General features: G+C 36.5%; 1 protein-coding gene across 1 annotated transcript in view; it reads right to left on the bottom strand.

Annotated features, from left to right (window-relative positions):
- Window positions 1-626: 626 nt before the first annotated feature.
- The window catches only part of CPLANE1 (ciliogenesis and planar polarity effector complex subunit 1), a 59882-nt gene continuing 32666 nt past the window's right edge, over window positions 627-27842 (bottom strand). The window contains exons 31-54 of the mRNA XM_056514237.1: window positions 26695-26777; window positions 24094-24283; window positions 23224-23481; window positions 22318-23067; window positions 19978-20147; window positions 18623-18752; window positions 17656-17710; window positions 16474-16578; window positions 15910-16002; window positions 15194-15306; window positions 14742-14940; window positions 14225-14466; window positions 12844-12928; window positions 12029-12196; window positions 10974-11087; window positions 10587-10617; window positions 9238-9369; window positions 8231-8396; window positions 6490-6551; window positions 5901-6065; window positions 4490-4602; window positions 4166-4249; window positions 2709-2878; window positions 627-2324 (exon numbers count right to left, since the gene is read on the bottom strand). Of these exons, the coding sequence (XP_056370212.1) occupies window positions 2184-2324; window positions 2709-2878; window positions 4166-4249; window positions 4490-4602; window positions 5901-6065; window positions 6490-6551; window positions 8231-8396; window positions 9238-9369; window positions 10587-10617; window positions 10974-11087; window positions 12029-12196; window positions 12844-12928; window positions 14225-14466; window positions 14742-14940; window positions 15194-15306; window positions 15910-16002; window positions 16474-16578; window positions 17656-17710; window positions 18623-18752; window positions 19978-20147; window positions 22318-23067; window positions 23224-23481; window positions 24094-24283; window positions 26695-26777 (3819 nt within the window). The 3' untranslated portion in view covers window positions 627-2183. The remainder of the gene's footprint in view (window positions 2325-2708; window positions 2879-4165; window positions 4250-4489; window positions 4603-5900; window positions 6066-6489; window positions 6552-8230; window positions 8397-9237; window positions 9370-10586; window positions 10618-10973; window positions 11088-12028; window positions 12197-12843; window positions 12929-14224; window positions 14467-14741; window positions 14941-15193; window positions 15307-15909; window positions 16003-16473; window positions 16579-17655; window positions 17711-18622; window positions 18753-19977; window positions 20148-22317; window positions 23068-23223; window positions 23482-24093; window positions 24284-26694; window positions 26778-27842) is intronic.

The following is a 27842-nucleotide window of genomic DNA, read 5'->3' as shown; positions in this document are numbered from 1 at the left end:
AAAACACCAAAAAATAACAAAAAATGCCAAAAGGATGGCAAAAATGAGGTAGGCTGGATAACGAAGGAAAAATTACCAACTTGTTCCTTTTCCAAAGTTTCAAGTTCTGCAATGTGGTGCTTGGGGAAAATCTTAGGCCTTCAAATTTGAACGTAAGCATTAACTTCTCTTTTAGCTTTGCAAGAGAAACTTTGGCCCTGAAAAGTTAAGCAAGTAATAAGGCAACTAAACAGTAAACCAGTTTAGATTAGTAAATATTTATACCGTTGTATTTTGACTACCTTTACTAGGACACTAGAGAAAAAGGGCTTTAAAAAATTTGTTTCTAAAAGGCTGCAATAACTTAACAGATTTTTATTTGTTTGATCGTCATAACTTCTATGACAGCAGACCTCCTCAAGGATTTTTTTAATGTCTGTTTCAAGATTTCATTAATTTCAAATGACTATTTGCTTCTCTCAGAAAAAGACGTTCTAAGCAGTTTTCTCCTCTTCCGTCCTAAAAAGGGCACCACAGGAGGAATTGCAAAAAAAATTTTTGTGAATCCATGGAAGCAGCTTGGTTAAGAAGTCACTCTTAATGATCCTTTCATTTGTTCCAAGTGCTTTTCCTCACTGTTGTGGCTCTGCAGGAGCAGCTCTGCCTGCCCAGGCTCTGCTGCTGCCACAGCTCAGCTTCAGTGCTGACATCCTGACTGGGAGGTCTTTGAACTGCCTCTCTGCCCTTGTGTTAATGTCCTGTGATGCTGTGGATCTGGGGGCACCTCAAGAAAGTGTTTCCTTTACCACTGTTAGAATGAAATGGACTGACTGCTTTTCCTTCTCACAGATGGCTGTGAGCACAATGAAATTTCCACACTTAGCTAAACCAGTATTTTTCACAGTATTTTTCCACCAGGAAGAGAAAGTACCTCCTGATGATTTGTTTGCTGCCACTCTGCAGAAACACAGTATTACACTTTGGGTAAAGTCACAGTCTCATGCTTAGACTGGCTCTTTGAAGGCACTGGCCCCTTTCATTTCAAGATGATCAAACCCAATCCTGAGTTTTACACTCTGGTCAATCCTGTGAGAAAAACTGATGCAAATTCTGAGAATTGCTACTGGACCTCTGAGCCTACAGCAACTGTCAGTTCTATCCTGGTATGTGTGTAATCCTGTAACAGCCTCCCTCTGAACCTTATTGTTTGATATTTGCCAAGATACAGCTTCTCTTGGAAACATCAGTTTTTTTTTTTGTTTTTTAACTATTAGACTTTGAGGAGACAGTAATTAACTACTGGCAATTAATACACTTTTGACTTCCAATTCAGATTTCTTCACTACAAAATAAAAGCTACAGCTGTAGGGGAAATGTCACCACAGCTGTGTCAGTTCAGACATCACAACTACTTGATGGTCACTGAGCACATGGGAAATTTTTCTACAAACCCCTGGGGGCTGCTGGAGGAGCTCTAAGCAGCAGCATTCTGCAGATGGATGAACAGCAATATTGTTTTTACCCCAGGAAGTACTTGTCCTCTGTGTCTGATGCTGCTGCCTGACTTTTCTAACAAAAGTCTATTTGTCATTTTCATTTCTGACTATTTATCAGCCTATTTCTGACTCTTTCTATCAATCACTCAAACTCTTCTAAGATTTCTCAAAACTACTGCACAAGTAGGCTGAGTTTAAAATATGAGGGTACTGCACATGTACACATACAGTCCTAGTGGTACACAGTAATAATTAGGTGTTTCATGTGTAAATCATTTATAGCAGGAACTAATAAAATCACTTTTATTAAACCAGTTTAACACAACCCTTACATTACAAAAATAACTTCATACTAATGTTAAATATTAAATACAAAACTACAACAGTTGTCCACTGCTCTTAAAATAAAATAATATTCTTTGTGTTTATATATGTTTCTATGTAAAGCAGCTGACTCAGATCTGTTTGAGACTGTGGGTCTGCCTTTACCAACTATATTTAGTTCTTCTTGACTTGAAGATATATGGAAGGAAAATGACATTTTAAGGAATTCAGCTTCATCTAGGCAGCTGGAAGCAGTGAGAGCTTCCATGCTGCTTAAGAAGGAAAGCAATGCAGGCCTCAATCCATTCTAAGCAGAGCAATTACTATTTTTAGAAAACAAAACCCAAACACCAACAACTGTTTGGACGAGCACAGTGGCACTATTTACTTGTCTTCCACATCTGCTATCATAGCCTCAACTGCATTCCAGTCCAGCTTGCTGAGGATGCTCCCTGTGCTTTCAGAAACACTGTCAGTGTTGATACTGCCGAGAGGAGAGAAACTCATGCTGTGCACTGCAGAGGCCTGTGGAGGGAAGAGAAGACAAACTGATCACTGTGGACAGCAGAAATGATCCCACTCTTTTAAAACATGTCCAAACCAAGTTGTGTCTGATTATTCTGCAACAAATGCAATCTATTTTCCTTTTTATGCCCTCCTACTGGTGTCTGTTGCCTGGGCAGGCAATGTACCTATAGAGCTGTTAAAAAGAACATTTAATTTCAAGGCTCACAAGAATGATTTTGCCTGTGAAAAAAAAAAAAAAAAAAAAGTGGTTCTGCTAAAGCCATTTATGCTTCTCTGTATCTATCTCATCCACATGTTTTGAATAGAGAATCACGTTTTAAATAAAGCAGAAAGTGTTCAGTGGCAAGTATCAATTAGTTTATAGAATAATAGGTACTCTACCTGGAACATGGAGTCATGAGTTTCTTGAAGTATCCTTTGGATATCATCAGGCACAGTCCAAGGACTCACCACATCTCGATCAGAGTCAAGATCAACACCTTCTGTCTGAACTGCAGTGGTAACTTGAGGAGGCTTTTGTGTTGATCTTCTGCTGACTCTGCACTCAGCAGCTGAGGAGATAAGGAGAAAAAAGGCTAACCACAGCACTGTAACACTTCTTGCACTTTTCATCTCAATCTCTTGAAACATCTCCAAGAATAGAAGCTCCAAGTTCTAAGAGCTGAAGCTGTGTGCAAATACATGTGAAAACAGCAAGCTCTGGTATCTAGTGTGGGGTCATGGTGAGAAAAGGCTGCTGGTTCCTTCCAGCCTCATGCTCTGAAGTGCCTTCCCAGGGCAGAACACAAAGTGGAACAAGATGCCTACAGCACTCAGGTTCTGTGCTACAGTTCCCCCAAAAAAGCACATTGTGTAATTACTAGGCAGAGGACTAAACTAAATAAATTCTGAACTTGTGCCTCTTTAGAAGACATGGAACTTTGATGAAACCCTTAGCAGTGATGTGATATACTGGAAAAACCAAAAGGTGCCAGGAAATCAGGGAAAGATCAAAATGAAGATAGAGTTTAAAAAGTGAATATATGGAATGGATAAAAAATACTTTTCCACATGAGTAGAGGCGATTCAGGAAAAGTGCCTTTCTGCTTATTATTGCTTCTCTCAATTTCCTGCACTGACAAGTCAAATACATTGTCCTTTGACTGTCCAAATTAGGCCAATAGTAAAATTCTGATCTAAGGCAGAATAGAATCAGGCCACAATGTCTCTTAAGTCTCAGACTGATTCACTCCTCATTCTTTGAGCAGAAATTCTGCTGCTGTTAACAAGTACTGTATCTGTTAAAGAATTTGATTGGAGCAATCTTTTGTGGATCCAGACCTACAAAGACAGGCATGGAAAAAAGTACCACTAAAATCCAAAGGGGGTTTTCTTGTTAAGCTTAGTCATATTTTTCCAGGCTAACATTATGACAAAATGATATCTTAAATGGATATTATACAGAGGGAAAATGAAGACAATTTCTATTCTGAAAAGCTTGGGAGTAAGCAGCATAGAAAGGTAAGGAGAGGCATAATTTTTGTGTCATGGTCTGCTAATTAACTTTCTCTCTGTGGGTTTGAATTGAAAATAAGACTCCATCCCTCATGATTTCATAACATGTATTTCAGGAATTCACTAAAATCTAGCATACTTGTTTCAGTAATCTTGAAACTATTATCTGGCTAAAGCTTCAGAAGGCAAACAGAAATGATTAAAATATTTCACAAGTTTCTAATTAAAAGGATTTTTACATGGGGAAAAATAATGAGTTTTATTTTTCTGAACAAATGCTGTATCTGCATCTCATCCTCTCCCCTGTATTATGCAACACTATGCCATTGTTCAGTATAACTTACAGTGTCTAGAATTAACAAGACAGTTTGAAGCATTTCTCAGTTGTCTTCTAGAGGTACTTTTCTGAAGGATCATACAGGTATTTCCTGGAAAGTAAACATTTCCTTTTTAAACGCAAATCAAATATACTCAAAGATGCTTAGAAATTTTCATCTACAAGTTTGCTGCCTGGATTACACAGTACTCAAATGCCTCAGGACAGGAAACATCCAGGATTTTAAACCTGATTTTTACAAAGATATCAAAGCTCCTCCCTCCCAAAAATTCAGCAGTCACTTGAAGATCTTTTTCAGTATGTGCCTTCATCAAAAAAGATCTGCTCTTACCTCTGGACTGTGTTAAACCAAGAGCTGGAGTGAAACGTTGTACTTTTTGACCAAAGCCAGGTTGTGCAGCAATTCTGCTCCTTTCTGCCAGAACAGGACTGTTCAGATGCCCTCTACAAGAAGACAAAAACCCAACACAATAAAGCTCAAATACTTCCTGCAGTGTACCATGTACCATTCCTCCACACAACTCCAACCTCACAGGGCATATTCAGAAGAGACATAAAAGCCAGAGAAATCACATTCAGCCCACTTAGCTGAGGATCAGCATCACACACTGCTTGTGGGGCCAGTAAGCCTCACCAAAATCAGAACTGCTGCAATCACAGTGAAGACACATCAAATTGGCTTTACAGAGAGCACTTTAGGCTCAACAAAACTTATTAGTTAGTAGTTCCTGCCACTCCTAAGTGGACTCCTGCTTGATGTTCCTTAGCATGTCTGATTCTAGTTGGGCTGATGCACTTAAACTTCCCATGGACACCACCAGCAGGCTCTGCTCAGCTACTACATTCAGTTTAATGCTGTATCCTGGAACTGTACCTAAAAAAGGTACTGTACTGAAAAAGAAAAGCAGAAATATTGAATTATAGGATTACCTGAAGTACAAAGTTCTCCCTATTATTCTGAAAAGCATAAACTATATATAAAAATAAAAACTACAATGCAATATACACCTGGATTATATATACAGACACGTAGCATTAATACCATTAAACTGAATAAATGTATCAATTTGTAATACTCAGATACTCTCACCTTCTCGAAAGGCAAAAAGCAAAGTGCTAAAGAAAAAACAAGTGAAATCCTAAGTAATGAAAAAGTTAGCAAGAAAGAGAACAAGTCTAGAGCTTGCATAGCAGAATTTTTATTTGCTTCTGGCTTGTTGTTAGATGCTCTTCAGTCTGTATTGCTGTTTATAGTCTAGTGGAACTCATGGAATCACTAAGGCTGCAGAGGACCTCTAAGATCATCAAGTACAACCTTTGATGGGATCACAAAGCCTATCAATTAGGCTCTGGCACCGAGTGCCATGTCCAGTCACACCTCCAGGGATGGTGACTCCACCACATCCCTGGGCAGCCTGTTCCAGTGTTTAACCACCCTTTCTGTAAAGGAGCTGATGTTGACTGGAATGGATTAGGACACTGATTATAGCTCAACTCCTGAGTTGGCTTATTCAGTGATCCAAAAGGCATTTTTAGGGCTTCCTCCAAGATTTAAAACCAGTACTGGTTTTCACAAGCCTGGAACAGGGACTTGAGAGTCCTCTGATTCAGACAAATTGTATCTTTGATTCTACCAGCATTAGACTTTTCTCTCAAGCTAATCCTGTCTAAACTTGCTATAGACTTTTGAGTGTGGTAAAGACACCAGTAGAACAGAGTAGGTTTAATGCTTAGAGTGTTACCCTGGACTAGATGCCACATTGCTCCTTCTGTAAGCTTGAGGTGACCTTGTGCTGGACAATGTCCTGTAATCACTTGCTGGTGATGGCACTGTTTCAGATAACATTTCATTCATCAGGGAAAGTGCCTGTGATATTCTGATTCTGTGATGCTCAGACAACAGGGCTCTGTGGAAAAATAGTATCACACATTACCTCATGCTGTCACTCATTTCACCACAGCTTGCTTTTGAGTCCTGTAAGGCTGCATGAAGAACATTTTTTTTCAAGATTTCACAGAAAATATACTAAGCCTTCTAAGAGGTCATTAGAAAAAGTTAGAACATTTCTTATGGAAGGGTTTGACAGAATGAATGAGTAAATGTTGGGGAAAGAAAACAAACGAGATTTGGAAAGTGACAAATATAGTCAAAGGATGAAAAATGTTCAGAGTTTTCCTAAATGGTAAAACAAACATGAATTATTTATGTTTTTGGTTGAAATTTCATTAAGCAATATCTGAAATTTCATAAGCAATATAGTTAAAACTATCTCTACCTCCATCTCAGAACTAGAAAACTAATAAACAAATAAGGATTTAATAGCAACTTACTTGTCTTTTTCTTCTTTCTTCTTCTGGAAGATTCTAATATCCTTTGAAGTAGGATGATGATGCTGTTTAAGAAAGGATAAAAATCATTAACTTATTGCGTACTGTGGTCTCCTTCCAGTCTCTCACTCTCAGAATGCACTTACTTGACTTGAAAGTTACTACCTAAGAAACTCTTCGGGAAAAAAATAATATGGAAGCAAATGGCCCTACCAGGAAATTCGAGTAAGATTGTCTCTGAAACTTTCCAGTCTCAAAAACTATACTGAAATCCTGCAATCACATCTTCCATACCTCATATGCTTAAAATATTAACATTCCTAAGGAGATGTCCTCATATTCAAGCTCAAGGTGTCAAATTGCCTCACTTGCAGTTTCCAAAAAATCAGTGATGCTCCTAATAACAAACTTAAAAAACATGGCAAGGTTGCACTTTGATTTATGTTTGCTAGAGTACAATTTGAAGTCTTTAATTCTTCTTAAAAAAAAATCCAAACCAATCCAAACCAAATCCAAGCCATCCACTGAAAGCTGTGACTCTTCCACTAATGATTTCAGGAGAAAAGCCCACAGCAAAAGCATCAAGTGTATATTTATGACATGACAACACAGGAAAGGGAGAGAAGCAGGACCCATTTTTCTTAAACCACTTCTCTCCACAGAAATGCAGAAGAGCACCCCACTTCAGTTCCGAAAGACTGTTTAAAACCAGGGGAAATACTTTATTTCACATAAATCTGTTACTCTTTCTGAAAGTGAATACAATTGAATTATTTAGTAACATTATGTAACTATGTTACATATTTGCTGCTTGGGAGTTACAACAGAGCTTCAGCCTGGAAGTATTTACAGTATATCCTGAATTCAACAAGCAGAAAGTATAGAGATGTATTTGGGGTTGTCAGGTCTCATCTCCTGTAACTCCAGAGCTTCCTGTGACTTAGCTGGGTCTTTTCAGATCCTGAAAGCATCCAGATGGCAAATGCAGTTTAGAAGAGTTAATACTGATTGGAAAATTTCTTCTGAACTGCTTTTGAGAGTTTGTTTGAAAATTTCTATTATTTCCAGCAGAGAAAAATTTCCAGATCAGGCCATAAATGTGTTTTCATTAATTACATTTAAAATGCAAAGAATTCTGGGAGTGGACTGTTCATTGAAATCAGCCTCGAACAAATAATTTCATAAGATACTTGACCTATATGGCATATTCTAGCATCTCTGCTGACCCCTTATGATTTTTGCATGCATCTCTGTGTGGGTGAATGACAGTGATGGCTATCCCCAGTATCCTGCCCTGTTAGTAAAGGATACTGGCATATGAACTCTGCTTTTTAAATTCTCTGGGGGTTTTTGGGAGGCGTGTAGGGACGATGAAACAAGATGTAAACACATCTTAACAACTGCTGTAGCTATCACTCCCTGAAAAATACATCTTTGGTCAGTAAGTGTTGCAGCTGTATCCTTTACAGTTGAGGACCACCTGCATTACTTTGTAATGGCCACCTGCAGCTAATGTTCACCTGCAGCCAATGGTCACCACTGCAGCCTATGAAGAACACTGGTGTGTTTACTTACCTGACACAACTATGGCCAGTTCCTGTAAAATAAAATCATTCATGTAGATATCCCGCATTACAATAAGAGAACAAAAACAATCACTCCCAGCCTTTACATTATCTAACCTGAATAATCAATACTCGTATAATAAGTAGCAGTTACTCTTTAAGACACCTGCTATTCTTACCGTATTCTTTCCCAGGTTGAACGGATGATGTTCTTTCTGTCTTTGTTCATCCAGTTTCTTCAAATACTCTCTCATTCTTTCCTTTTGCTTTCTTTTCATCCATGTTTGTATCTCTTTCCTCTCCTTTTCTGTTCTTTGAGAATGCCCAGAAGCAGAACCAAGAACCCTGAGGGCAGATGTAAACAGGAAATAATCTAGCACATCCTGTAAACTGCCACAAAAAATGGCCACTACCTGATACAACAAAAATATTGGAAACCTTTTAAAATTCTAATGCAGCTGGAAGCATAAGTAATCAACAGGAAGGGAAATTTTCTTTTGCAAAATTTTACTATGTAAAATCCTGGTAAACAAGTAATTTCTAAGACATTGCATAAAATTTTTCTTTTACTCCTCAGCTACATTCAGATAATAGAACTAGAGCTTAAGCTGGTGTGAACTGTATCACCAATGCAGCAGACTGGTGACCTGAACAGATGTATTTTTTCACATTGTCAGCAATTGATATCACAAACTGGAGTAAGAAACAGCTGTCACTTTGACCTCTCTCAGGAAAGAACACAGCTGATTTTGTAACTGACAGTCAGAAGGTGTAGAAATCTCCAGCAGGGAAGGGAGCATGACAAGCTGCAATCTGGGGCTGGAAGTTTCTGAAGCTGCTATGTCTCTGCCAGGAAATTTCTGTTCTGTCTTCAGAACTGCCTTAGAAGACCTGAAGGTCTGAACTGAATCTGCTGTATAAAAACAGTTCTGCTCCAGCGTATACCTAGCAGAAGAAGGAGCAACCAAAGGGGAAGGAAAGAATTTCAAAACCAGAACACCAGAAAACAATTAGCAAGTTTGACAATAATGACCAATAGATTTGTGGTGATTAAAAACTCTAATAGTAGTCCCATTAACATCAAACCACATTATTTGCTTCCACTGTTTACAGAGTGTAAACTATGAGAATAATCAGGGTTAAAACAATTTAAGAAACACACAACAAAAACCAGCCATGGTATTACCTAGAGATTTTCTTAGTCTTAGTTCTTGCAAAGCCCAGCTCCAACAGAGAGGTGCTGCTTTCTACCACACGATCATTCACAATGTCAGTAACATCACTTGCACCAGTAATTTGCAGGGGATCTTCTAAAGAGCTTGATGTTAGGTAGGGAAAAAAAGCTATTACTAAATTAATGTAAAACATCACTGTAAGAACAACAAGCTAAACCCCTTTCCTTCATACTAAAAACAACAATATCCAGGTTGTTTTACATAAAGCCTTTGGACTGATTATTCTTCCCCCACACTTCCACTGTGTTAGTACATCTGAGTCAGCTTTGAGGAAGACAGAAGGAGCAATACCTGACTAACATCAGAGGGACAATCCAGAACTGAAATGCTTGAGTTCTGCTGTGTTGTGTGAACATGGCTGGCCAGAGGAGGCTGAGCCTGGCAGCCAGGAGCACCCACAGGGTTTGTATTGCTACCCATCAGGAGATAAGGTTATGGGGTGCTACCAGTTTCAATGGTACCCAAATCTCAATGACCTTCTGAGCAAGAATCAGTGTCAGTGAGAGCACAGCTTCACCTAAATTCTCCCCATTTCTTTCCTCTCTTTTAATCAGTTGCTCCCAGTAAAAAAATATTTAAAAATCCCATAGTTTAGGACAACAAGCTCTCAGTGTCTGCTAAAGTTTATTGCTTCATACCCATATTCCACATTATGTAACCACTAATCTACTGTGGTCACAACAACCAGTTCCACTTAAAATACTACAAAACCAGAATAAACCATTCAGTTTACTGCTATGCTTCAAGTAAAGCAATAAAGATGGGTAATGGAGCATTATTACCAGAAAAAAAGGAAACCAGCTACTCATTTGTTCTAGATCCAGAAGTCTAACAGTAGCTAAAAGTAAAAATATATCAGACCATTTTATTTAATGCACAGGCTCTTTCCAGTTTTGAAATCTTCAGTCTGTTGCTTTACACTTTTCACACACTAAGAGTTTTAAAACATTCTGGTGATAGCTGGTGTTCGTAGAAAACTACCCACAGCAGTTGCATGTACTTTGCTGAAAAAGTGGTTTGCAAATAGGAGAAATAACAAATACACACAGACAAGAGCACCATCTACATTAACAGCCCCAATACTTGTAACTAGAAAAGAACTTTGAATGCTTCTGCAGCTTTTTGCATGAAGTAAATCTAAAAAGCACCACCAAAGTCAGAGTAAATGCCTGAAATTAGCTAACAAAAGTACTTTTGCTCAGTTTGAAAATAAATGCCTTGATTTTTATAAAGTGATGATTCCACTCTGAAAGTCAGGTTTCTGGTAAACTATCAATAAAACCAGTCTCAAAATACATACCCAGGACATAGATCTTTGCATAAGTGAGTACCTGAAACAGAAATAATCTTTCTTAGTAATATCTTTTCATTTATACACACTTTAATCATACATATGTTAAACAGCCTGTGGGATAAAATAGAAATGCTTCAACCCCAATGTGTTGACATTAAAAACAAATTAATATTGTACATAAGCTTAATGGCCTGGGAGACAACATGTCATTGAGTGCCAGGTAAGCAGAGAGGCTCCAGAGAGCATTAATTAACAGCTGCTGGCTTTTGTGGGTAGTTTTGCAAGGAAGATATGGTCACTGTCGACAGATTTCTGCCATGACCAACTAACTGGAAATTATCTGTTCCAATTAATTATACAGTGTTTCATGGAAATTAACTATTGACCACTTACTTGAGGAATCCAGGCACTCAGAAGAAGCTTGGAATTCAGAAGATGCAACTGAAGAGCAGTATGGTTCTCTTGGAAGGAAGAGCACTGCTTTCTCTCCTAAACTAATCTCTCCATCTCAAAAAATTATAGTTGTAACTTAGTATCACCTGCAGTTTCCTTAGCTTGCAAATAACAAGTCTATACTTAGAAAACTCTATTACTGTTTTCAAAATTTAACTGGGTGTGTGTACTATTTGAGATTCACTTGCTGTATACAGACACAGGAACCATGTTTTAATACCATTTAAGACAGATTGCTGTAAATGTGACTATCAAATGCACATTCACATGTACAAAGCACATATCACTTTTGGGGGCCTGACTGCAAGCAATGCAGGCAATATGCAGAGAAAACAATACAACTGCATTTTTAACCTCAGGCAACAGGTTGCCTGCAGAATGGTTTTTCCTCCTCCTTTTAATGCTACTGCAGTCTTCATAATTGCAAAAATCAATTTAATCTCAGTTTTCAAAATTATTAGACCTCATAAAACAATCTTTTAGGAACAGATAGTAGTTACTGTCAGAGAAATAAACCAATTGATTTTGCTGATCTAGGCTGGATTTAACAGAGGTGTCACCTCTCTAGACATAGGGAGACGACAGAGGATCAAGACAGCATTTGGAGGAAGCTCTGAATGTTTTGTGATACCACAATCATTTATATCCACTTAGGTAAATAAGTACAAATCAGCACAGTGATGGGTTTTAGAAACAGAACCAATGTTGACTATTTTCTTTTAATAACAGTGAATTTGAGTGAAAGTATGATTCACTGCTGAACAGTTTTCAAAACTTAGTGATACTGTTTTGTCACGTAACAAACCCATTATCAGAGCACATCAGTGAAGCCATTCTAAATAATGCAATCTAGAAAGACTCAGGCCTGACTTTAATGAGCTCATTGGCATTATATAACATTCTGTGTAACAGCCATAGAAGTATTACAGCATGAAGAAAAGGTTTACTTATTTTTAAAAGATGCAAAGGGGAAAAATATACAACAAAGATTATACCAGAACGTGACTTCAGGCCACTGGGGGAGTAAGAAGCCAAGGCTGCAGAGGCAGGAGAGTGTGCATCCACTGTAGTAGAACTGCGCATAGGATATTCCAAGTTTGAGATCTCCTTCTTGTAATCTCTAACATCTTCAAAAATCATGCCTGTCAAATGATGCTCTGAATCTGTGAAAAAAAAGATAATACATTGTACTTAGTGTAGCCCGATGGAGAATCCTCACAATGCAGAAACTATCACTCTTGTATTTTGGTCAGTGGCATTTTTAATTTATCTGTTACCTACAACAGCCTGGACCTGAATCAGCTGTGCCTCCCTACAGAAAGACACTCCCAGGGCTGTGTGTGTGAACCAGTCCTGCACACATAAAGAAAATGACTGGACCAGGAGTTGCTCCGTGTGAGCCTAAAGGACATCCTAAATATCGCCTTACGTATGAATACAGATATAGCCATGATTTGGTTCCACCACTTGGCTTTGTATTAACTCCATAAGTAGATTAGATTACGTTCTTGGCACACTACAGCAGCTATAAGTAGATACTGCATTGTTATTTGTTAAATAAACAATGGGTCATTCAATAATTCTTCTCTAGTAAACACTTAACCTGATGTAAGATTTTAATAAAACCAGTAGATATTGTAATTCAATATTCAGACTGGCTATCTTTCATCTTATTTCTATCTCTGGTATTTTTGCTTCATATTTCAATAACACCTTTAGGGATTGCATTAAACGTCAGTAGTAACTATATGTTATTTAAGATGCATATTCCATGGCAAACTTATTATCCTTCTGTTATTTGGACACATACCACCACCAGCAGCTTCAGAGACTGCAGGACGAGCACCAAGGTCTGAATCAGCAGCCATTTCAAAATCTTCTATCAGCTTCACTAACTGTAAGTGAAACCCAAAAACTAGGTAATGATACTTTCCTCAAGGTATTTCTGAGACTTACATCACAGATATTTATACACAGTCCACTTCAAATATATTTTTCTTGTCAGATTCTTACAAACATTTTAAATGCAGTTTTCTGACTGAAAACAAACAAAAAAGTTCAGGTATCAAAGTAGCTCACGTAGATTCATTTCTTGTAAGAATTTCAATCTTCTGGATACTTGCTTTGAGAAAATTACATATAATTTCTATTATTTGTTTGGACAGTTTTACACCTACCAATCACATTACTTTTAAAGTAGCTGAAGTCTTCCAATATATATTTTATCTAAAACCCACAGATATTAAAATACTTCCATCATATTCATAAGTCTGAAGTTTCAAATTGGAAAATCAAAACTAGAACTGACTAACTAACTAACAGAATGAGACATTTTACTGAGCATTAGTCTCAAAAAGAAAAAAATCTCACAACTAATATGTAGTACATGAGAAATTGTTATAAAATGCATGACCAACTACTATGAACTAAAAAAAAAGGAAAAAAAAAGGGGGTTTTCTTCAGGACTTGGCTAGATATTGAAAATCCAGGTAACTATGAAATGCTGAAACAAATACAGGATATATCAAGATTTTTATCCCTACAGGCTTTTAAATAATCTGATTTAAATAATAACCTTGATAAAGAATGTAAGTGATTAAATAATCTACCTGAGTGCAATAACAGTAATAATTAAGTCTTTAAATTTCTTTGAATCACAGAATACCCTGAATTAGAAGAAACCTAAAAGATCCATCAAAGCCCAATTTTATTTTACTTCAATATTAGGATTTATAAAGATGGCAAAAATGCAAGTATTTTATGAAGCAAATTGGATCAGGTTCCAGAAACAGTTACACAATATTTTGCAGAGGCACAACTGCAGAAGTCTTTGCCAAAAAGGTCTCCTGCTCAGCCTGAACAGAAATTAAATATGTTCTGCCCATTCACGAATAACATCACCATTCTGGCCAACATTTGGCTCATTGTCAGCAACCATGTCAGCAACAGATTCAGCACTAAACATCAAAGAACATTATGTATATATATATATATATATATATGTACAATTTGTATTATAATATATATATATACATAAAATGTAACTAATATAAAATAAACATATTATATATTTATAATATTATTCTCAATATCTCTCAACAGATACTAAGCAGATTTGAGAACACATTGTTCCAGAATGTAGGTTTTGTCTTTAGCTGAAAAAAGAAAAAGTTTAAAAATCAACCACTCACAATTCTGCTATTTCTGAAATCTTGCTCCATATTTTCTACTATGTTCTGTAGTGTCTGTAATTGCATATCCATTTCCTTCTGCTTTGTGGAAAAGTATTCTTTTTCAATTACTTTGGATGGAAGCCCTGATGAAGGAAGATTTCCTCCATCTTCATGTGGAATGTTCCAAGTTACAATATCTGTACCAAAATCTGACTTATCCTTCTTTTGCAATTTACTTGATTCTTTTTTCTGATGATCATCTTAAATTAAAAAAAAAAACAAACAAAGAATGCACCAATATCACTGAATAAGCCACAAGAACCTGAGTATTGCAAGTAATTAGGTACAAATGTGCTATACCTAATAATGTGTTTTAGAAATCAGGAATCACTACAAAAGAAGTCAACTGTACCAATGTTGATGTTTAAGACTAAAAAACCATGAGGTTAACTGGGGAAAGGATGCAGATTTTCTGTGGGAGTATTACAACAAAAGAGTATTACTTTACCTTGGATATAAAATTGAAATGGTTTACCTTGCTTCTGAAGTCCCCCAGGTGGAACGGCACTAATAACAGAAGCTGCTGTGTGATGAAGTTCAGCAGGAGATGGAATTTCAAGTTTCTCATCCTGCTGTGCAGCAGCCATGTCTTCTGCAGACTCAGGTATTATGGGCAAATTGCTAAGGATGTCTCTGTCTTCAATGTCGGTCACACTGATATATTGCTGATTATGCTAAACAACAAGATAATGAAGAATTATACAGTATGTGTTTTGAATGAGCTGTTTATAGTGCATAGTTCACCATTCCCTGTGCTTGCCTCTTTACATTTGTAGATAAAAGGCTTTTTGTTTTGGGAACAAAATAAATACAGTCTTCCCTGCCATATTATACAACTGACTCATGCAGATACAGACAACCCAAATTCATGAAGACAAACAGTACACTTAAAATGCATTTCAGCCATATGTACATTAGATCACTAACCAAATCAGGTGCATCTGACAGAAAGGATGGTGAAGGTTTCTCATTCAGTTCAGTGGGGAAACTCAGGTTTAAATACATGTTTGGCAGCAGTATCACAGAGGAACTAGATGATTCTATAAGGAAATAATAATAGTATTATATTCACAGTAAAAGCCACAAAAACTTCGGACTATAGGACACAGCTCTGCATTCCCTAGAAGATAAGAAAAGCTTTAACTAAGCTGCCATCTAGATTGCTATTAATATCCAAGTCCCTCCTACTTAGGTAAAAAAAAATCTGCATCTTTACTTAATCCAAATAAATTAGATTACTCAGATAGAAACCCCTAATAAAACTAACTGCAAATGAGTCATGCGATGTAGTAAAATTAACTTCAAATGAAAAAAACACTGTTGAATTTAATGGAAAAATACTTGGGTATTGAAATTTATGTAATGTATTTATGGAACTATGCTACTGCAGCTCAATTTCATGTTATTTGTTTCAACATTCCACTGATCAATTAATTTGGTCTATATTACACTAAATCTCAAAGATTAAATGGGCACTAAAATCAACCTAAAATCCACAAAATAAGAATTTAATTTAAAGAACTCAGTTAAATTAGCATGCTATCTACACCCTGCTGTCCCAGGTACAAAACCCCTGCTATAATACTAACACTTTCATAGACTTCCCACACCACAAATGAAGCAGAGAAAGACTGCAGCCACACCTGACACAGGAACAGACGTGACCAGCTCATTGTCTTGAACTTTGGAAACCTCATTTCCACCACTGATTCCCTGATCCTGATATGAACTGAGCACTTGATCAGAAAAAAAAGAAGACCAGAACGCATGAGTTTAAGGAAAGTAAAAATACCAGTGCATTATCTGAGTATACATTTCGGATATGCCACTTCAAAATCAAAGTACAGAAAGAGTAAGGAAACAATTTCAGTCAATTGTGAAACAATGTCTAAAATTAATTTAGATAAAGTCAAGTTAAAACAAGCTTTCAAAGAAAGTCACAGTACATCTGATTTACAGAAAGCATGAGGAAAAAAGCTTAATTGGTCAGTAATATTTTTAATTATAATGATTTTAACTACTGCTTTATAATTTATATTGCAATGTTTTCTGGTTTAGTTCTTTTTGAAGTAAGAAATGAGAGCACAAAAAATTGCTTCCCCTTTACTAGTTTGCTGCATTTTGAAAACTGAACAAAAATAACACGACTAATCAAGAAGCATCACCAGAAACAGTTGGTTTCTGTAGATCACCGGTGTAGCACTTACTTGGATTAGTATTTGTACTTGCATCTTGAGTTTCTGCTGGTTTTTTTCCTACAGAAGCCAAAAAATGTAGATCTGCTGAGATAGCACTTGCTTTCTCCATTGCATCTAAAATGTGATAATACAAAATAGGTGTCTATTGATGATATACAAATTAGACATCTTTGAAAGCAATGATACTGACTCACAACTATGGGCTCCAACATATTCTTATTTGTATTTCTGACAGGTGATTTTAACTTTTTTCTAAGCATACCTCATAAATGATTCCAAGAAAAGTTCATGCAACCAACTTTATGTGAATATACCACTGACACAATGTTACACTGAATTAAAACCAAGATTCAGTTTGGATATATGAATTTAAATTAAATATTCTAGTATGCTGAACAGTAACAGTCTTCTTCACATTCTAAAAGGAGGGGAAGAATATTTATGACCTGTATGTCTTAATTTCTTTATTGTTTTTTCTACAAGTTTGCATTTCTTTGAGGTCAAATTTCAAAGAATGAATTACATTTTGTCCTGTGACAGAACTGAATATTGTCATGAATTAACATACTATAAAGAAGGAAGTCTTTCCACAAGCACGGTCTTCATATTGCAAGCTACAAACGTTGCATGCATTGAGTTTCTTTTACAAGAGCCCTAAATTTTGTGTAATTAGAATATGCAGGCAAACAATGTTGGAATAATACCTTTTTAAAATAAAAATAATAGGCTTTAAATAGCTTACAGAATTATTTTGATTAGCACATGAAATCACTGTCAACCACAGATAATTAACTTGACTACTGTTATTATTCCATTAAGTCTATTGTTTATAAACATAAATACAAGACCATCATTCATTGTGAAGAAAAATTTTAATACTTCTAGAATTTTGGGGAAAACTATTCTGAATCATCAGATAATTCATACAAGATCTTAAATTTGCCTGCATCTTCCTCCACACCAATCCCCTAAAATAAGTATCTCTCAAAAATTCTGCACACCTGTTGCACTTTCTGAAAGATCTGGGGAAAGATCCCATAAGCCAGGAAGCTCTACTGCCCACAGACCACATTATCCTAGTTTTTAACATGTTGAGAATTGTAGAGTTTTACTGTGAATTCTCACACACTAATGCACCTTGATTTTTTTTTTAATTTGAGCACTCAAAGCACTAAAAAGATTTGTACTTACCCCTTGAGATGAAAAAACCATCTTGAACATATGATGTTGATTCTGGTTTGTGATCCTAATATAAGGAAAAAAAGAACCATCTTTAAAAACAGTTCCAGTGCAGATTAAAGGCTTTCTTGGTGATGTTAACTATCCAATATACCTCATATGAGTAATGACTTGGGGAAAAACGAGAAATAATTGTCACATACTTTTCTCAACCCCTTTTTAAATTCCTCTGATCCATCCCAGCTTAGTGGAATTTACTGACTATATAACATTCTCTTATGTACCTTGGGGTGATGTTCAGTAAAACAAATTTCTTCTTCCTCCTTAAGTCTATCCAATCCCTGCTGTACCCTGACTAACATCTCCAGGTAAGGGTCTCCAGATGCTGTGCTGGAGTGAAGTCTCAGAGGAAGTATGGTATGGACAAGAAATACAGCTCTGGGTAGTGATCCAGCACTAAACTGGTAATGTTCTAGCTTGAAATTTGGTACTTGCAAAGATAACACCAAAAAGATATCAAAAAGATCTAATCAAATCCCAGCTTGATGAAGACTTTCTTTTTTCAGTGTCTGGGGCTGGAACAGAACTGAGATGCCAATACCCCACATCCTTACTCTTATACTGTCATACATCCGGCCCCACATGAAAAGAGTAATGCCTGAGTCACTTGTCCTACCATTACTACTAGGAAATTTTATTTTTTTTAACATTTTTGTATGCATTTACTGCAAATGTACATATGACTTATATCCTATGAAAACAGACAAGTTCGTGTTCCAGGAAAAAAATAACAACCTTGGAATCCTTTATAAAAATCAAACTCCTGTTTACAGAAAATGCAAGTATACGAATTAAAAATACACACACTGTTTCTAGGCTGGAAGATAAGTATATTATTGTTTGGTTCATAGCTTTGTTTCTTTCTTTTCTGCTAATACCTGAACAGAAAAAGGCTAAGAAAAAAACCATAATTTTATACCCCAGTCTCTGATTCAGTAACCACTGCTGTGTCACTAATACTGATGATGGAGTCATCTGGACGGAAGCACACGCTTGGTTTCTTCTTATCCTCCTTCTCTTTCAGTTGCTTCTTACTACGCCTCTTTTTACTGTCAACATATTAATTACATATTATTATTATTATTAAACAGAGAGTAAGAAGTGCTCTGAAATAGTAACAATACCTATAATTGTTGTTTTCTAGGAAAGATTGCTATTAAGAAATAACACTGAAACACAGTTTGGAAAAGATAAACAGCTGCTGCATACAGATCAGTTCAAGTCACAATTTCTATCTGCTTGAAGTCTACAAGAAAATGTTGTAGAATACATAAAAATACCAGCAATCACACTAAAATCTATTAATTGTCTAATAAACTATTTATATTAAATATTACAAACCACATAACATTTCATGTCTATATCTTGTATATAATTAATAATTACTAGACAAAATGTCTATAAGGAATCTGTAAAACTCAAACTTCAATTACATAGTTTTCTATTAACTAGGTGACAAGATTACACAAAAGCAACTGTAGCTTGTTCTTTAATATGTGACAAGTAGATTATATGACAGCAACTGTAGCTTTAAGCACTTCCACAGATACATCAAAATGTATTCTAAAAGCTATCTGCAGTTACTTGTGTAGCCAGTTTTCACTTCAAGAGTGAAAACCTGGCCTTGAGCCTCTGCTCCAAAATGACAGCATTAAAAGCATTTTAAGAGGAAGAAACCAAGTATTCTATTCCAGAACATTGTATCAGCATTACATGAGAAATGAACAAAGATATATAAGCAACCTAAACAAATTGTTTTAACTGTTTGTGCAATCAATTAACATCACATAGATCAAATTTTCCAAGTTATAAATAACATATCTAGCAAGGAAAAAACCAACCCAGCTTCAGCAGGAATTCTGTTAATCACTGTCTGTATTAAAAACAGCCTACATATTTTATTATACTGAAAGCATATTATCCTTTCCTTCTTGAAGATGACAGTGACAATATGCAGCCTAGACAGCAGTCTACTAATATTCACTATGTAAGGAGCAAAGAATTTCACAAAGAGTATATAGCAAATAGTCAGGAGACAAAAAGACTTTAAAACACAGTGGATTGAAAAACATTTCCTCTTGAATCCTCTTTCTATCAATCTCCTAAGAGCAAGAACTACTCACACCCTAATGACACCCTTTTGCTGTGTCTTCACTAGCATTTGCTATTTAATCCTCTGCTGAGAGAATACACTGCCTCTGATGTCAAAGCTATAAAGTATAGGCTACCAATTAGTCTGTCAAAATGAAGTTCCACTTAAAAAACTTAGCTTGCCTTTTTTTCCTACTGTTCTGCACATCTCTAAGTTCAAATGGTTCAACTTCAGTTCTTAGTAGCTGCATAGGTTTGGTATGGTCTTGTGCAAAGGAAGTACTGGGCACAGAATGATGCCTATAGCGTTGTTCAAACGCAATGAGATCTTGAAGAGGGATGAGTTTTGGTACCTAAGAGAAAAAAGAAGACAAAAAACAGGGAGGGGAATCCAAGTCAGATTGGGTGAGAAGTCCAGTTTGGATTTCAGTTTCACAAACAAAACTCCTGCAGCATTTTGTAAAGAATATGGAAACAGACTATTAATAGCATGAGACCAGAACCTCTGCCAATATGTGCATGTCTAAACTATTTTCTGAAAATTAACTAAAAGGTATGAATTTTCTCCGCAGAGCATACGCATTTTCTCCACAGAACACATTTCACTAATATTTGCATTTCTTATGTACATAGCTCAGGGTGAAGTTAGGAATCACCCAATGCAGACAAGGAATGAAGAAGCACCTTTCAAGGAAAAGTATTTCCATTCTTCTCAATGGGGATATGCAAGCATGTAAGTCTATAAGAAATAACATTTTTCAAAACATCAGGTATTCAGCATCTGTAAGATTTTCTTAGCAAGCCTTTTACCATTCCATTTCTGCCCTGCAGAAAAAGGATTTTTTACCACATTTCTCTAAATAATTCTGCTATAATCTCCAGGGAAAAACCCTAATTTTTTTACCATACAAATATTATCCAGTATTTTAGATAGTAAATTCTTTATACTCATTACCAGTGGGCTGAACGTTGATGAATTATAGAATTAATCTAACGTAGTAAAAACAATTTCAGGCTTGCAGTCTGCCTCATATTGTCATGTCAGTAAGCAGGTACCCTTAGTTCTAGTACCTTCCTGGTACCTGCGCTGAACGATTCGAAATTCCATAGTCTGTAAACATGAACTTACTAGTGATGAGTAAGAAATTGTGAAACTGACACAACACTACAACTTAGAAAAATACATTTTTACAGAATCACTAGGTTGGAAGAGATCTTCAAGATCATAGAGTCCAACCCATGCCCTAACACCTCAGATAGACCATAGCACTGAGTGCCACATCCAGTCTTTTTAAACACATCCAGGCATGGTGACTCCACCATCTCCCTGGGCAGACAATTCCAGTACTTTATCACTCTTTCGGTAAAAAACTTTCTCTTAATATCTAAGCCATATTTCTCTTGGTGCAGCTTAAGACTGTGTCCTGTCATTCTGTCAGTGCTTGGAGAAAGAGACCAACCCCACCTGACCACAGCCACCTTTCAGGGAGTTGTGTAGAGTGATAAGGTCATCCCTGAGTCTCCTTTTCTCCAGGCTAAACACCCCCAGCTCCCTCAGTCATTGCTCACAGGGTTTGTGTTCCAAGCCCCTCACCAGCCTTGTTGCCTCCTCTGGACACGCTCAAGTGTCTCAAGGTCCTTCCTAAACTGAGGGGACAGAACTGGACACAGAACTCAAGGTGTGCCCTCACCAGTGCTGAGTACAGGGAAAAATGACCTCCCTGCTCCTGCTGGCCACACCATTCCTGATACAGGCCAGGATGCCATTGGCCACCAAGGCACTCTGCTGGCTCATGTTCAGTCAGCTGGACTACCACCCCCAGGTCCATTTCTGCCTGGGCACTGTCCAGACACACCATCCCCAGCCTGTAACATTGCAAGGGTTATTGTGGCCAAAATGCAGGACTTGGACTTGTTAAACTTCATCCTATTGGACTCTGCCCATCCATCCAACCAGCCCAGGTCTCTCTGCAGAGCCCTCCTACCTTCCAACAGATCAACACATGTTCCCAGCTTAGTGTCATCTGCAAATTTACTGATGAAAGACTCAACACCCTCATCCATGTCATCAATAAAAATCCTGAACAGGACTGGCCCCAGCACAAACCCCTGAGGGACAGCACTGGTGACTGATCCCAGCTGGATGCAGCACCGTTCACTCTCTAGGCCTGCCAGTTCCTAACCCAGCACACAGTGCTCCTGTCCAAGCCATGGGCTGCAGCTTTTCCAGGAGTGTGCTCAGGGAGACAATGTCAAGGGCCTTGCTGAAGTCCAGGTACAACATCTACAGCCTTTCCTGCATCCACTAGATGGGTCACTTGGTCTTAAAAGGAGATCAGGCTGATCAAACATGACCTGCCCCTTCTCAATCCACGATGGCTGGGTCAGACACCCTGGCCATCCTGTAAATGCTGCATGATGACCTGTTCCATTACCTTACCAGGTACAGAGGCCAGGCTAACTGGCCTGTAATTACCAAGATCCTCCTTCCTACCCTTTTTGTAAATGGAAAAAATCTGGTACCTTCTTTTGCTGAGGTAAATTAATCTGAAGTAGTGATATTCCTGCATCCTGTGGTGTTTCTCTGAAGTCAGCATCCTTTGTTGAAGGCTTAACAGGTATTAAAGTAGTAGGGACTGGCTGCCTTACAGCTGGTGGAGCTCTAGATACTGGGTCAAGTTGCAAGTGCAACAGTGGAATACTAGCCAGGTTCTGAATGGCTGGTCCTTTGAACACATTCACATTTGCAGGGAACTGAGGCTGAAGTAAATCTTCTTGCTGTCCTTCATACAGATCTGGATTCAGATGTTTTGGAGGTCCCTTGTGCACTGTTTCTGCCCATCTCTCCTTTTCCTCATGCATCTGTCTTGGATTCTCAGCGTTATATCTACTCCTGTGGAAATCTTCTGTCTTACTCTTTTTTGGTACGTATGATGACTGATGGTTCCATAAGGAATCTGATAAGCTCCAAGCTACTCGTGGTACTGGGGGTGGTTTGGCAAATGCTGATGACATTTCTGTTGGATGTAAAAATGATGTTTTGACATGATAACTTGATTCAAGCTTAAGCAAGGGAAATCCATTAGAGCAATTAATTTTTTTTTCAACAGGGATAAGCCTAATTTTTTTCTGGATGCCTGAGGGAGGAGCTAGGAGATGAAGTGGTTTAGTAGGTACTGAAGAACGCAGATCTTGGGATGGTGACATTAATCCTGTTTCCTTGCTGCTGCTGCTTTCAAATAATGTCAAAGAGGCACTCATATCCAGACGATTCTAAATGAGAAAAGCAAACAAACCAGCATTTACATATCAACCACACACAAAAATAGTTCTGTCTACATCAATCACTACAAACACATTTCCTAACTGAACAGGACAAATATCAGATATACTGGACAGTTTTCATAAACCATATTTTGTTATACTTACTTTTATTTGACCATTGCTGCTTTCATCTTCGACCCCCTTCCTTGGCTGAAAAACTGAGCTCTCTTCACCAGTTTTTCCTTTTTCTTCTTGAGTGAGCACTTGTGTTTTTGGAGAAGCACTGCTTTCAGCTGTGTGTGCAGCCTGGCTCCTGGCTAGATGAACCAATTGATGCTGCTGTAATATTTGCTGCACATTTGGCACATTGGTAAAGGATGACTGCACTATTTGCATTAAACTCATGAAGTTGATCTGCTGGAGCTGAATACACACATGAACAAAGTTAGCAATGCTAAAAATTTTAAAAGAAATCTTGACAAAAATGTCAGGCTATCTTACAGCTGCTCACTACTGTGAGTAATAAAACAGGTGATAAAACAAACAACATCCCAATAATGGGATGACTCAATAATGATTCATTTGTATAATTGTTTACTATTCTGGACTTTCTTGTAAGATACATAAATACCTCCCACAGACAGTTTATGCTAAAACAAGACAAATATCTTCACTTTTTGATTTCAATAAATGTAAGGTCACTTAAAATTGGCTCAACATACTACCACCACTTAAATCCTAGTGCAGTTGAAAAGTTATTACAGCATCAGAATTCTTCCAAATGTAAACTAATAAACAACTCACTGACTCATGTGAGCTAAAATACACTCAAATATCTATTATTATATAATTAATTTTCTTTAATTAAAAGCAAGAGTTAAGCTGAAAATAAGTTTCACAGCTGTTAACATGGAACTGGAAATCTGTTTCAAGAACAACCACACACAAAAGGCCTTTAAAACAGTAATTATATCCATTTTTTTAACAATACAGTTGGTACCAAGAAAACTACTTAAAATAATTAGATGCTCTCACCTGAACTAATTTAAACATTTCATCTTGCAGCATCTGCCTGACAGTTTCTGATGTGTCTGGTTTCTCTTCTCTAGGGACCTCTTCCTTGACTTCTAGCTTCTTCGCACAAACAGAAGTATGGGAGGCAAGACTTGAAATAGTCGACACAGTAGTCTGAGAAGGCTGAGAATCACTTACAGAAATGTCTGCACTGCTTAAGAAAGAAAAGAACAAACTATGAAAATATTCAGAGTTCAAAACACCTACACAAGGTTGTCTTAAATCAATCCAGAAAAATTTTAAATATACATGAGTATTTTAAAAACATAATTAATATGTACGAACAACTTAATAATTAACAGTGCACAATCTTGACAAGAGAAGATGTAGAACATATTTCTTAACACTTCTTAAAATACTGAATGAAAAACAGTAGTAAAGATGTAAGTTCTATCAGATTTTGTAGCCACAAGTGTATCTAAAATATTATTTTCACTAGAGAAATATACTACTAATTTTCACTACAGGCAGAAAACAATGATTTGACAAAAAAAGACAGAAAAAAGGCCTGGTTAGTCATGAAGTCAAACATTTTCTGATGGAAAATAAAGAGGGACATTTTTAGTTGAAAAAAGGAAGAACTGTGATTCATTTTGATTAAATGTTCCTTTAGATATTTTGGCTTAAAAAGTAACAAGATTTCAGATTAAAGAAAATAATTTAAAATCAGAGTAACATGTACAACACATTACATTTTCCCACATAACAAGACCTTCTAGTAGGTAAAGAATATTAAGTACATTAGTCCTTACATGAAGAAGAGAGGGATAGGATTTACATTACGCTATTAAGAAAACTGAAGGACTTACACCAACAGAAATTGACCCAAAAGACATTTCTGTGTTTAAGAAAAATGCTGACATTGCTACGGATACACGCAACCCTTAGAGGACTTTCCACAGTTGTTCAGGATGGCCTCCAAGCTTGTGAACAAACAGAATCATGAAGTAATGGCTAATGAGTTTTAGATATTTAATAGGTGTGAAGGAGCATATGAAATCTTTTGGAAGGCAATGAGAACATGAAAGCACAACCTGAAATGCCAAAAGTCCAAGTAAAACTTCTTTTGAAAACAGTTGGCATGAGGAGCTTAGAAAGAAAAGAGATTAGAGACACATGAAAATGGAACTCAAAAGTATGTGTAGTTCATATTTTCCTCCAAGATGAAAAAAGCCTCATAGACCACTGTTCTAGTACTGAAAGCTTGAGACTAACTCCTGAATCCTTTTCTCAATTCCAATATTTTCTTTATTTTGTATATATTATGTAAATCTATCAGTTGCCATAGGATAGATGCATTTTAGTAATTTTAATTAAAATGTACATATAAGTTTAAAATATTATTGTTCAGGTATTCCATATAATCAAGTATCTTCTAGAGTAATATTATATAATGTCCAGAACAAGAAAACAAAACTCTCATGTCTCTTGAAATCTATTAGCTCTGAATTACTTTGGAGTAGTGTGATATTCCAGACAACACACGAGATTACAAGATCCACAATGATTATAGTACAAAAAAGTTCCAGAAAAAGCTACTTAGTTTGCAGGTACAATACACTCTACCTGTAAATACTTTGCACATCACACTACTTCAAACCAAAAATATTATATTATTATATAAAACCATATAAGTTTATCTTACCTAGGAACTTCTGCATCTTGTTTTAAAGAGAATGAGTGGGAAAGAGTGCTATACTATAAAGAGAGAAAAAATTTGTATTGCAAATACTACAATAATTTGTTATGCTTCCGTTTCCATTTTATATTTTATATGTGTATAGATATATATATACCTCCTGAAAAAGTATTAGAATTAGTATGAGATAAAATACCTGAAAGCCACCTGATCAAAGCTATACTGATCTGCATTGCTTCAATTACTGCATTACACTGCAATCCGAGCTGGCAAATATTGACATTCATGTTTTGTCTCCCTTAGCAATCAGAAACTGACTCAAACAAAAGCACTGAAAAAGTTCCTGCTATTCAAGACAGAAAGCAGGCAAAAAAGAGGTTGATTCTGGTACACAAAGGAAGAGAAAATCCAATTTCAGTAATACCCTTATTATCACTATAATCTGCATTTCTAGAAGAGAAAAAACAATGCCATAATAAATTTTGGAGGAGCATCTTACACTGCATCTTTTTAAAATAAGTATTTTAAAAAGTAGAGGATTTCAAGTATTTCTAAAAACAGTTTCAATGTCTTTCATAAACATTATGTATACATAGGGACATTTATTTATATGCCATCACATGATATTTTCCATTTTTCCAGTAATAGTCTATCTTTCTCGTAGATAAAATACACCTTCCCATGAAACATGCTTATTTTATTAGATCGCTACTAAAATAATGATTCATCAACCCAGATCTTCATATATGCGAAATGCTTGTACATGAAATAGGAGATCATTGAAACTGTTTGAAACTATGGCTTTGTTGCTATAAGCAACAGCAGGAACCCCCCAGACATCACTGGATGTCTCATTAACAAAACTACTTTAGACTTTTAAGCAAAGTTAAAAAGAAATTTTAAAAAACCAACAAGTCCCTTACATATTCTGTTCAGCCTTTTCTTCCTTTGTTTTTTCCATGATTTGATCTTCTTGAGCACTATCTACAGCTGAAATGGCAACCTGCTGAATATAAAAAAATGAAAAAGATGTATCTGAACTTGCAAATTTTTCTATCCCTCCTACTTCAATAAAACACAGTAAGTTTTTTAGCCTATGGCAAATGTATTTTTATTATTCATCCAATTTTAAAAATCTGACTAAAAATCATCTAAATTACATATTTATCAGAAGACAGCTAGAGATCAGCAATAAAGAGATATACCAATTCACCTATGCATCTTTCTTTTTTTTTTAAAACAATCTCATTATTATGAGATTTTAGTTCCAAATTAATATTCATTCACACCCCCATAGGTAAAGATGAAAATATAGAAACAAACACATTATACACAAACTATCTAGAAACTAAGAAATTGAAACAAATGTAGGATTTCACACATACCATAGATTCACTACAGTAAATTGTATTGAAAAAATTGAAGACCACAATACCTAATAGTCCTGCCCTTAGCCACTTCCTAAGAAAAGATATCTATGACCAAAAATGATGCATGAAAAAAGAAGGCTCATTCATAAATGCAGACTGAGTTTTCAGACAGAAGCAAAATAAACATCTTGATATATTTAATTTTTTTTAAAAAATCAATTGAATTTTATGTATATATAATTACATCTACTATACATACATACATGAAAGCATACACACATTTTTAAAAGTGCCCAGAGCAGATCTCAATTTACTACCTTTTAATTGTTACTTTTATTATTAGCAAGAAAGATTCACTAACCCTGAACAATTTAGCCCTCAAGTTCACAGATATATTGATGAATTCAGGATACTTTGAAAACAGTGTTCAAAACAATTCAATGCTTCCATGTAAGATCCTGTCATGTCAGGAGAAATGCTGGAGCTACGTAAGGCAGCCAGATCTGCTCCTGGTGTTAAAACCAGTGCAACTATGGAAAGTTGATGGGTGGAAACAGGAGGCAATTCTCTCCTGAGAGGTAACAAGGCAACCTCTTGCTGACCTGACACACTCTCTAGAGAGGTGCTGCTTCTCTGGGGCTCCTGTCAGGGATGTCTCTGAGAGACAGCCAAGCCACTATTACTCGCTGCTGTTGTTTCAC

This window comes from Oenanthe melanoleuca, chromosome Z, assembly GCF_029582105.1.
Source record: "Oenanthe melanoleuca isolate GR-GAL-2019-014 chromosome Z, OMel1.0, whole genome shotgun sequence".
NCBI lineage: Eukaryota > Metazoa > Chordata > Aves > Passeriformes > Muscicapidae > Oenanthe > Oenanthe melanoleuca.
The sequence above is the reverse complement of the archived record's forward strand: the minus strand, read 5'-3'. Positions and strand labels throughout refer to the sequence as shown.